Source organism: Talpa europaea (genome assembly GCF_964194135.1).
Source record: "Talpa europaea genome assembly, chromosome: 7".
Lineage (NCBI taxonomy): Eukaryota > Metazoa > Chordata > Mammalia > Eulipotyphla > Talpidae > Talpa > Talpa europaea.
The window spans coordinates 72689384-72701772 of record NC_140074.1 but is presented as its reverse complement, the minus strand read 5'-3'; the positions used below and the strand labels follow the sequence as shown (position 1 = coordinate 72701772).

At 43.4% G+C, this 12389-nt stretch overlaps 1 protein-coding gene across 1 annotated transcript in view; it reads right to left on the bottom strand.

Moving 5' to 3' along the window:
* Positions 1-12389, bottom strand: part of DAPK1 (death associated protein kinase 1) — a gene marked incomplete at both ends in the record, with an annotated part of 208491 nt that overhangs the window by 10814 nt on the left and 185288 nt on the right. Inside the window, 3 exons of the mRNA XM_084239244.1 lie at positions 1110-1248; positions 2275-2472; positions 8009-8197. Of these exons, the coding sequence (XP_084095370.1) occupies positions 1110-1248; positions 2275-2472; positions 8009-8197 (526 nt within the window). The remainder of the gene's footprint in view (positions 1-1109; positions 1249-2274; positions 2473-8008; positions 8198-12389) is intronic.

Here is a 12389-nt window from a genome sequence, read left to right as displayed (position 1 = left end):
GTTCTGGTGATTGTAGAGCTCTCCTCCCCGCACGATGGACTCCTTAGCATTACACAGCTGTGGAGGCCTGCATACACCACTGGCCCAAGTCATGCAGAGGTGCTTTGGCATGGAAAGACTTAATCTTCCCCTGATTCAGGAATGTGAGGCTTAATGAGCTCCTCTGACCAGTTAGGCACAGAGATATTGTTGTAAGTTGATAAAGTAAATAGAGGGATGGAGATGACAGTTACACACAGATCTAACAATATTAGCAGAAGCCCTATTTTTCACATGAGGAAGACAACAGCAAGTGTCTTCAGTTGATAATAACCAACAATTCAAGTCATTAGCATATTACATAAAATTGTAGGAAGTTTGAACCTGCAATTTTTGAACATTTTTTTACACTTTACAATATAAACTTGTATATTTTTTATATTGTGAGCCTGTGTTCCATATTTATAAGTGAAATAATTTTTTACCAAATTAACTGATATAAAATATATTCTGTTATTTTCCACTCCAGTAAACCCCACACTAATGAGTTGGTCAGTACTCCTGAATGAACTTCATTACCCATTAGTGGGTTGCAATCTACATTTTGAGTAACATGTATGATGATAACATCAAATGGACTAAACTCTAAAACAACTAAAGTACTGAGGATAATGCATAACATGGTGACAGTAGTTGATGACACTGTATTGCATAATTGAAATTTGCTAAGAGTAGAAGTGAAGTGTGTGAAGTGATGAATGTTAATTAATGAGATGGTAGAAATCCTTTCAAATGTAAACATATCTCAAATCACCACAATGTACACTTTAAATATCTTACTATTTTATTTGTTAATTATACCTCAATAAAGCTGAGTAATTAGATGAAGCAAATGAAAGAAGTTAACTGTGCAGTGGAACTGGGAAGTGAGAAGTAAAGACTGTTGCTTTCTACCCTATGCTCCTTCCTTCTTTGATAACTATGTGCATTCATCACTTTGATATAAGAATGATAAATACAAAAAAAGACACGTGAGCATAAGAGGCCTCTAATTTCTTTATTTCCTTTCTCGGGTTCCCATGACTTTGGTTGGTTGTATTTAGCCCTGAAGACCCAGTGATTGCCCTTACCTGTTTCTGATTTCCTTCAACAAGGACGTGTCTTTGTCATATCCAAACTCGCCTCCAGCTGGACGAGGGACATTCATGATGTCAGCGTGGGTAGCCACGAGGACAACTCGGAGTGGGTTCTTCAGCTTGCCGCCAAAGGCTGTGGGCAGAGAGGGAACCATTTTGGGGTAGGTCCTTCTTCCTGGTCACCTCTCCAACCCAGGTGAGAGGAGTATACTCGCTGTCTTTCCAGGTGCAAGTGCGACTGGCCTGGATGGGTTCCTGGGCATACTGATCACTGGAAGACTCAGGCCTGGCCAAAGACTGGGGCTCAAGGAAGCTTGCTCAAAATGAACCAGAATCAACCACAGAGCACAAGGCTACTTCTCCGATCTTCCTTCCATATGGCCCTGCTTATACAGTGAGGAGACATCTAAGGTCTGGTCTGAGGAACACCTTTTAGAAGACCAAAGCAAACTTCTGAAGGCAGAAACACCAAAGAAATGGCTCAGAAAAGAAACTGCAATTCACACATAGAACCTCTCACTTTCTTATACAAATGCTGAAAATCAGACCATGAAAAAGAATAAGACACAAAATTATTTTTTTGACTGTACCCCGAGGGGGTTAAGTTCAAATTATTTTATTATTGCGTGATTTTCAAGGAAAACACTGCTGAGTTTTATATTTTACCAGGGAAGACTGTTGAATTTTTCTATAGAAAGAAGTTTTATCTAAGCTGTCTTTTTCTTAGGGAAAATGTTATCACACATTCAGTCAATATGGTCCCTTTTCCATTCTTGATAGACTACGGAAGGAAGGAGAACTCATCCTGCTAATTCATTATATTCCCATTAGTAAAAGTTCAGTAGCTGTCAAAACAGATAGTTTACTCTGCCTCCAACATAACTGACCATGCTCTAAAGTGTAGAAAGTAAGTGAGACATGGCTCTCAAGGAATTTCTCAGAATTGGGTCCTTCCGGTAGGTACATGCAATCACTAAGCAACTTTTGCAGAACAAAACCAACGGCTGAGCTTCAGGAAATTTCAGAGTAGAAGTCTTCTAGTAGGAAGGAAGAAGGAAGGTAAGCACAATAGTTAGCCAAAAGTCGTAGGCTCTAAGCAAGGTCTGGGCTGTAAAACAGCAGGAAGGGAATTCACACACCCAGGAGCCTCTTAGCTTACCTATGGGCTCTTCTATGGGCACAAGTGACTTCAGGAAACTGAGCCAGAAAATTACTTGATTCAGCTGAATCTCATAGGGCTCCTCAAGACTAAAGACAATAACATGGATCGATGTGGGATCATTTGCAGCAAAATAATCATAACAGCAGAAGTAAACAGGATTTCCAGAGAACTCCCACACACTGAAATCACCAATTCCTACAAAGAAAAATTAAAATTTCTATTACAAAACACTACCACAATTTTAATCACAATTTTTCTAGCACTTTAAGGAATTACTAGTAGAGAGAGTGACATCCATAGCATTCATCTATCTGTGCATCTATTCAAGTAAAGACCTATTTACATAAAACTTACATATCCCCATTATGTATCCCTATGTCTGTTTCTACATCCATGCCATTTATCTAGATATGTAGATATCTATAAATCTGTTTGTATCTGTATCTGTTTACTCATTTTCTTGAACACCATCATTATTATGTCTGTATTATATCTCTGTATCTGCTTAAAAGACCCTGGAATGGCATAAACATGCACAACTCATGTGCACCCATGTGAACAAGTCTAGAAGCACACATGAAAATGTGTGTGTATACATAGATGTTAAGATTCTCCCCACCCAAATACTGGTATATTCGCTATGAAACATAAGCTCAATTTTGTTTAAACAGTGACTAAAGTCACCTTCTACAGGTGAGTGGGAGACCTAGTCAGGCGGTCACAGCACTGGTGTGTGATAGCTGAATAGCAGTGTTGCACATAAAAGATATGCAGGGGTCGATGCATCAGGTCACCCATGGAGGATGGGCACTAGAAGAGTCAAGCAAGTTCCATGGTGAGGAGGGGATGGGGTAGGCAGTTTCCTAAACCTAAACCAGAGTTGTGAGTTGTGGGTTTGGCTGGTTTCCTGGAGGTATCTGTGGGTAAAATTTGGATCTGGAGTTTCTAAGGCACCAAGAACCTCCCAGGTGACCCTCCAAACACCCCCACCTTGACACAGACATATCCCCTACCAGGATGATGACCCACCTGCTCACTGGTCTCTCAGTGATCTGGCAGGGCCTCTTTCACTACAGGATTTCAGACTCCCTTTCTCTATTTTTTTCTCTCGCTGCTTATTTCTGAACAGAAATTTTGTAGTCAGGAGGTAACAGCATAATCTGAAAAGGGGAGGATCTATGTTCTCTTGCCCCATCTATTGGATGGTGCTGCTGAGCATAGAGGGAGAAGCTGAAGAAGGACTTGGAAGAGGAGACTGAAAAGAAGGCTTGGTGGAGGCCATGTGGAGCAGACAGACAGGTGAAGAAGAAGCCCCACCTGCTTTTTGGCCTTGGACTTGCACCAGGGACTTGGGGGACATGGAATTAGACACTTTAAAGAGACATGGATGACAGACCCATGGGGAAGCTGACAATGGTGGCCTTTATCTTGACTTGTTATTTTGATTTTGCTCTTTTTCTTCCAGACCTGCCTGGCCTCTTCTGTCCCTTTCCTATGCTTTCCCAGAAGATGCCTTAGACCACAGCAAGATTTTGGGCCTTAGTGGCCCTGCTTTGGAGCAACCCTGTTTGGCTGAGCATTTACCTACAAGGGGATGGGTAACTTCGGGTGTTTTCATTGGGAAACTATATTCTTTCTTTTGTATTCTCTTACACATTAATTCTATTAAAGTTCTTTTCTGTTGTAGGTCTTACACACAAATAGTATGTGAATGGCAGAACCCATTTAGAGCTTGCAGGCTTGGGGATCCCAGGGTACCCTTCATTCTGCCCACTAACAAGAATTCAGTTTGGAAGATCCACAGATCTTCAAGAGCCTCCTCCTGGGTTTCAGCATCCTAGGGGCATGCCCTTCTAAGTGTGGAATGCAGGTGTTAGTGTGAGAACTTCTAGAACACAGAAATAGGTCCTTAGAGCTTTGAGAACACTGCAAGCCAAACCTGGAGCAGGGAGGAAGGCTGAGGAGGAACAAGGGTGAGGGCAGGGATGGTGGTAATTGAGATGTTGCCCCTCTCTTGCTGAAGGTTCAGTTTTGTTCCTGGAGCTCAGTCAATAAATTTAAGAGGACAAAATGTACTTGAACTTTATTTCATTGGAGTCAGTGGTTTTCAAAGTGGGGCCCCCAGTATCAGCAGAATCACCTGGGAACTCCCCAGAACTGCTGATCAGAAGCCTGGGGCAGCGTTGCAGTTTGTTTTTTCACAAGACCTTCGGGGGATTTGAGTGCTCCTGGAGACTAAGAATTATTGCATCATCTTTCAGGGAATTTAGGATAACAAAAGGGCCTTCATGAAGATGTTCCCAATTGCCAGTTTTTGAGTGTGTCCCCAGTGCAAGATCACATGTCAGGTCTTTTAATAAAAACCAAGATGCTCACGAAATCCTCACAGATGGGGTAGTGAGTCTCAGAGGAAATGCTTCATCCATGCTCTGCATTGTGTCTCAACAAGGCGGGGAGCTGGCATCAAGTGATGGGCCCACCTAAGGGTCTGGGAGTTCAGGAGTACAGGACAGAGGATATAGTAGTTGCATCCCCGGTGACACTGAAGACATTTACTCCCTTGGAAATGTTTGATAGCAAAGGACTTGCTGTTTGCCGACAGAAAACAAATTGTGTCCATTATCCATTATTCATGATCCATGAGGAGAGGTGTATTTTAAAGTAATTCTTCTTAAATAAGGAGTCTTGCCAGAAAGATGGTTTAAGAGGAAGTTCCCTGCTTTGTGCAGAGGAGATTAAATAAGACAAATGTCCTCAGGGGAATACTATAACAAAGGGAGAGAACAAATCTCCGAAGACATGTAAGTTCAAAATAACAATGACAAAGAAGTTCAAATAAATGGTAGAAAACACAGAAAAGCTGATCAAAGATATATAAGAAGATCCATAAAAATGAATGTTCTGAGAAATAAAATTAACAAAATTAATGGATCACAATTGAAATTTCATGTGAGAAAATAATGGAGATGAAGAATGTAGAATGATCAATAGAGGAGATAAAAAATTTTGGTGAAAATTATGGAAGCAGAATGGAACAAATGGAAGATTAATCAGTGACCTTGAAGATGATACTGCACAAAGGTTCAGGTAGAAGAAGAAAGAGAGATATGAAGGAAAAAAATGAAGAATTATCCCCTTTTATGAGGACAGGCAATATAATAATGAGTATACCAGAAATGGAAGAGAAAGAGAAGAACACAGAGAACTTATGTAAAGAAATAACGGAGGAAAACTTCCCAAACCTGGAAAAGGAATGAAATATACCACAAGGTTACACAAACAGAATGAGACATACACCAAGCCACAGTACTGAAACTTCCAAGAATTGAAGACAGAGAAGGAATATTGAAGTCTGGGTAGGGGAAAAAGCAGATAACCTATAAAGGGAAGAGACCATAACTAAAACAGAGACACCCTATTAAATGGGAGAAAATATTTGCACAGCATACATCCAAGAAGGGGCTGATCTTGTATCTACAAAGAACTCATATAATTCAGCAAAAAGAAAACAAGTAAGTCAATAAAAACTGGGTATTAGAGTTAAATAGGCACCTTTCCAAAGAAGATGTAAAGATGGCCAAGGGCACATGAAAAAATGCTCATCATTACTAATAATCAGGCAAATGCAAATCAAAACCACAATGAGATACCACCTCAGACCTGTGAGGATGGCTCATACCAAAAAGACCAGAAATAGGGCCTCCCTAGTGGCGCAAGGGGTTAAGATGCAACCTATGAAGATATCCGCAGCCACTGCAGCACGAGTTCGATCCCTGGCTAAAGAGCTACCCTCATGGTGCAGCAGACCCCGCTTGTCTCACCTGCTGCTCCCCTCAGCAGTCTATTTCAGTCACTCTGCCTATTCTATTCCACACTCTGTTTCTGGTGAATCCTCTCACCCCCCACACCCCTCTGGCCTGTACCCCAGTTCTTGTATGCATAAATAAATATTTATTTTTTTTAAGATTATTTATTTATATAAGCACTGGGTACAGTCAGAAGCGCGGGAGGGTGGGAGAATTCACCAGAGCCAGAGTGGGGAACAGAACAGGCAGACCAACGAAATACACTGCTGAGGGAAGCCAGCGGGCATGGCAGGAGAGGTCTGTTGCGCCATGTGGGACCCTCGCTGGCGGCCGGGGACCGAACCGGCACTGCAGAGACTGCAGGCAGCTTTGCAGCCCAGTGCTTAACCGCTGTGCCCTTCATAAATAAATATTTAAAAAAAAAAAGTAGACCAGAAAAAACAAGTGGAGATGAGGATGAGCAGAAAAAGGTACCCTCTTTCATTGTTGGTGGGGATGTAGTCTCTACGGAAAACAGTGCAGTCTCTATGGAAAACAGTATGGAAGTTTCTCAGAATATTAAAAATGGATCTACCATATGACCCAGCAATTCCACTCTTAGGTATCTACCCAAAGACTATCACGACACTAATTTGAATGGATCTATGCTTTGGAAGCTTAGAGTATGCTATGCTTTGGATCTATGCTTTGGAAGCTTAGAGTAGAAGAATATAGGATGGAAAGTCTAACAATGACAAGCATCAGGGGGTAGGGGTAGGGATTAGCAAATCTTAACTGAACAGGCTTCGGGAATTTCCAGGAATCTAAGTTGGGATCAGAAAATATTATCAGAGAGGTGGGGGCAAAGAGTATTATCAATCACAGAAGATCAACCCAATTTGACCCAAAAGTGATAATTTCCACAATAATTTTATCCAAAAGCACTATGAAAGAACACCTGCAGCTGCCCACCCATGTCTGTCTCTTTTCTTTAATAAATTTCCTGTGAACTGATTAACAGGAACATTTGCTGAATTCTTTTTTCTAGGGTTCTCCATGAACCCTAGCACCCCATGCAACAAACCCAATCATTTGAACCCCAACATATGCCTTCTGAAGTTCATTGCAGCAGTATTTACAGTCAAGCTATGGAAACAACCTAAGTGCCCAAATACAAATGAGTGGGTTAGGCAGGTGTGGTATATATACAATGGAATACTATTCAGTGATCAAAAAGAGAAACTCTTGCCATTTGCAACAAAAAGTATGGAACTGGAGGGGATTATGCTAAGTAAAAAAGTCACAAGGAGAAAGAGAAATACTGGATGGTGCTACCAGATGGTGGAATATAAAATCAAACAAAGGTTAGGATACAGTCAAACTAACAAGAAGCCCCAAAATCTGACCATAGAACTGAGGCCACCAGAGGAAGGGGTGAAGGGGAGGGGAGAACTATGTAGGAAGGGAACACAATGGACTATGGGATGACCAGGAAAGCTCCTGGTGGGTGTGGTGTAGTAACAACTCCTGAAGAGGGAGATCCTAAACCTCTAAGACACAAACAGTGATGAAAACCAACATTACCTCAATAAAAAATAATAATTCTTATACCTAGATAAATCAAACTCACAATGGAATATATTTTATGAGCTCTCCCATTCAAGTGGATGCTTAGCTCTACTTTAAATATATATTGATTTATCCAGCAGTCATTAGTATTAAGTACCTACTTAATACTAACTCACAGTGCACTATGGGTTTCCAGAGACACCAGGGTATTCAGTTTATTTTCAGGGGTATGAACCCACCATACTTCATCCCTGGGTGGCTCCCTAGATCACTTTACACTACTGGCTCTTCTGCCACTGGGACTGCCTTAGTGGCATGACTATGGCCCTGTCAAAGGGAAATGCATGTCCTTCCCTTTTGGGGTGGGTGAACTATACCATTCAAATAGGCATTCTGGATGTCGATGGCCTTAGTGGACTGGTCATCAGCGGAGCAGTGTTGGTGGTGGGGTGGGGCCACGAACACCTCCAGCATCCCTTTGGTGAGGCCAGGCTCGAACATCATGCTGCGGCTCCTCACACTCACGTTCTCGCAGCCGGGATACAGGTTGTTGATGCTCACAGAGACTGCAGACCAGAGAGGAAGTGGTCAGATCTTGCACAGGGCAGCATGCACTTGCTCTCTCTCCTACACTTGGCTCATCATTGTTTCCTCCTGTATTCTCCATCCCTGCCCCATCCATCCATCCTGCACCAGGTCTACCTGTGTGTTCCCTGCATGTCATGTGCAGCAGTGTTTCCCAGGGATCTGTGCTGACACGTCCTATTCCTTCCACCTCCCATAACCCTTTCCTGCTCTGCTCTGTGCTGGGGGTGCCGAGTGGTCACCCCATGTACTGCATCTCCCAGGCTGGCTTCCCATTTTCCTCTAGTTAGGGTCAGTCAATGGGAGGCTCTGGAGAGGTTAGGAGAGAAAGGCCCAGGCATTTCTGTCCTCTTTTCTTCCTCTTGTTTCTCTGACACTAGCTGACTCTAGGCCTCTCACCCCCACCAGATTCGCCTGAGCTCCAGCTTTCCCAGGAACAGGCTGTCTTCCTCTGCTGTTTCAGCACCAGGGAAGGAAATGGTTCCCTTCTATTCTTAGACTCCAGCTGTTTCTCCCTTTCCTGTATGTTCCTTTGAATACTACCCATGACTGAACTTTCATTCAAGTCCCCACCAGGATCCTGGCTAATTCAGATGAGATGAATACCATTTTGGTACACAAGATTATATGTTGCTGTAAGTTGAATGCAAAATGATTTTAGTAGCAGTCATGGCTAAATAATGCTGAATCATACAGTGAGAATTTTATTCCTTTTACAAATTTCCTTGAAGATCTTTCAATTTCTCTTGGCAAATTTCAATTTATGGCATTATCTTTAGCATCTCTCCAATCCTTACACAGTCTCCATTTTAATAAAGAGGGAGTGGGCAACACTATATATCTAGATTGCAGGCATACTGTTGGCTACTCATTGCATTCATTTGCATGATGATCCCACTATAGGTTTTCCATTCACAGTTAAGAATGTGAACCATTTCATTTTCAAATCAATGAATGCTAGTAAACTTTAAAAAGGTATTAGTTTAAAAAATGACATAAATAGGGCCTCCCTGGTGGCGCAGCGGGTTGAGCGCAGCGCTGTGAAGCTGTCCACAGCTGAATCACACATTTTGTACCCCCTGTTTCTAGCCACAGAGCCCAGGAAGGATTGCTGAGGTTACTATCACATTGCCATTGGCTTGGCCGTCTCCCCACAAGGGCTGTGAAGGATGAAGGCAGGGTGAGTCTGTCTGCTTGGGGATAGGGCTTTGGGCAGCCCTAAATGGGAACTTCATAAGTTTATTAGGGGAGGGACTCGTGAGCTGAACCATACCCTCGAGGCTCACAGTTAATAGTGATAGACACTGTGAGGTAGCAAAGAAATGAACATTTTGCCTGGGTCACCTGACATTAAAATTGTTGATCCAAATATAAAGATAAGCCTTTGTGTAAAGACAAAGATATCAGACTGAACACCACCATTCCTACTGTCCCTCCCCCATTGACAAGTGAGGGGAATGAGGAGGAGAAAAGTGGGAAGAGTTATTTTTAAAAGCATATTTTCCCCTGATTATAAAAGTAGAAAACTTGGCAAACACAAATTTAAAGAAAACAAAATGACTCAACTCCAGATCAGAAGTAGAAGCATCACCTTGGCACTCCCCAGACTTGTTCACCTGAAGTCCTAGGGCAGGGTAGGCAGCCAATCTGACTGACATTTCAGTTTATTTCTTTGCAGATTGTTAGCCTGAGTCTGACAAAAGTTATGGGTTTCCCCAAAATAGGTTTATCCATTTCCCTGTGCGGTAAAACCTGAATCCATGACAAACATCTTCAGGAATAAAACCTGTCTTAAGGCTCAGTGGACACCTGCTTGCCAAGGGACTAGATTCAGTTGATAAAGGATAGGTCTTCCTATCCTTCAATAACTTCAATAACAGTTTTAGTTGGAGAATAACGGGGCTGGACAGGGTTTGTATATAGTGTTAGTAAGACAGTAACTTCATAGGAAACACAATTGCAACCATAGAAGGAAAAGCATTTGCTAACTACTGCCCTCTGGTGGTGAAGAGTGGTAGAGCCTGAGGAAGAAGGCACTTCTTGCACCCTGGTCAGTCCTCCTTCCCTCTGGCCCTCTCAAGTGAGAGAAGCCCACAGCCACCTCAGCTCCTCCTGGAAACCCACCCCCTGACTGGCACCAGGCATTTCCTTCCTGCTACAGAAATACAATTCAACACTACAACAGAGTGTGCAGGTGTGTGGCAGCCAGACAGGCAGTGAGGGGTTGATCAGCACTCAGCAGCTACAGGTAACGGTGACCACGATCCACCCTCGCCACCAGGTCTGCTTCCGGCTGCTTGTTCAGTCTGGAGTCTCCCAGCATTTCACGGGGTGGCAGCGCAAAGGACCAGGATTCTAAAGGAAAACCACCTTCCTGCTAGCAGACATATAAATACTTCCAGTGGTCCTCTCTCGTGGCAAAAAAAAGTCCTGGCCCTTCAACAGAGTTCGTGGGTGTCCAGAACACTGGCCTAGGACATAGCAAAGCGTGACCCCAGAAGCATGGCAGTGCCCCTATAGAGTGACAATGATAATGTTTCTGGAAACAGATCTGCCCTGTGTAGGTCATGCTTCAGGGTGCTTTTCCTAGAGTGTTTAACAAAGAAATGTTGCTCTGTCTACTCTCCTGCGGCCCCTGTGTTCTCTGCAGTACGTCCCTGTCCCCTACCTTGTTTCCCTCAGCTGGTCCTCATGGCACCACACATTTGTGTGATGCTCTGCTTTTCCAAGGAAATCCTTGACAGTTTTTTGAGGGTCAGGAAGTAACTGGTGAGATGGCAGGTCAGGGACGGCCAGGACCACGTTGCCTGATGCTGCCTCCTACTGGCAACTCCTGGGCACAGGGAGCACTGACTCTGCTTGTGCATGAGGAGGGCCTGCTACAGAGCCTGCAGGCACAGTTCCTAGCTCTTTGGACCTCACACAGGTGCACATTTTACTGCACTTTTCTCTTTCAGGAACTATTTATCCACTACCCCTTAGAGCAATGTGCCACTGGCAACTAAGCAACATGGGCACCCCTGGGGTCCCACATCTCTTCCAACCTTGCCTAGTCACTGAGGCTGTCTGGTTTTAACCAGACATGCTTCCTCTGGTGGTGGTCACTGAAGACAAGTGACCTTAGCCCAGGGGTCACACAACCTAATACAATACAAAGGAAACCTTCACATGTTGGCATGAGAGATTCTAGCTCAATCTCTGTTTTATCTGATTTGAGTTGGGGATAGAGTTGAGATGGGGTAAAATGTAGATCCTCACTATGAGGCAGTCACCTTCTCCCCCCAATCAGCACCAGGGAGATGTACAAACCCAGTATGGACAGAACCTCCAAGTTTTCAAAAGAAACCAAAACCCCAACTTTTTAGGTAAAAATCTCTGCTTTTTACATATTGGCAGCTATCTTTAATTTTTTTCCTTCTCTTCCCCCACACTCCAGTAAACATGGTCACTTGCCAGGGTGATACTCTCTGCCTTTGGCAGACACCTGTGTTTCTGAATTTGGTGTTACTTCTCTCTGAGACAGGTTCACAACACGCCTTCACACTTCCCAACCATGTGAGTGTTAGTTTTCTCTCCCAGGGAGCAGCAACCGGACCACTGGGTCCCCATGTTTTTTCCCATGTCTACCAGCCTTTATTACTTTCTTCAGTTTTCACACCCCCCATGTGGTCTTTCTTCTAGGAAAATAACCTAAGACAGCAGAACTGAGAATAATGAGATTAGATTCTCATCTGCTTCTAGTAGTAAAGCCAGCATCCTCTGAGGCAATGGGCTCAAGAAGAAATTGAGGTTGGATGGGATATAAGGAAGAGCAGTCTTTATCTCCTAACAGTCCTTTCAGAAATGCTTGGCCCCTGCTAACCAGTGACTTTTACATAGAAATTTAAGGGTCCAATTGAGGAAGGCAGCTCTGAACTGAGAGTGGCTAAGAGAACAAAAGAAGCTGCCTCCCCAAAAACCTGTGGCTTCTATGCTGACTGCAACTGGGAATTAGCATGCAGCACCCTCGAGAGAATCTTCTGTCACTGCATCCCATGATCTAAGTCTCTCCAAGCACCGGCTGAGGAACGGTGTTACACTCGGAGAGGCATGCATACAATGCCAGCCTGAGCCTCATTTTATCAAGATTCTTGCAAATTCTTTCAGATGTAGAAAATTGACCAGAAGGAAGAT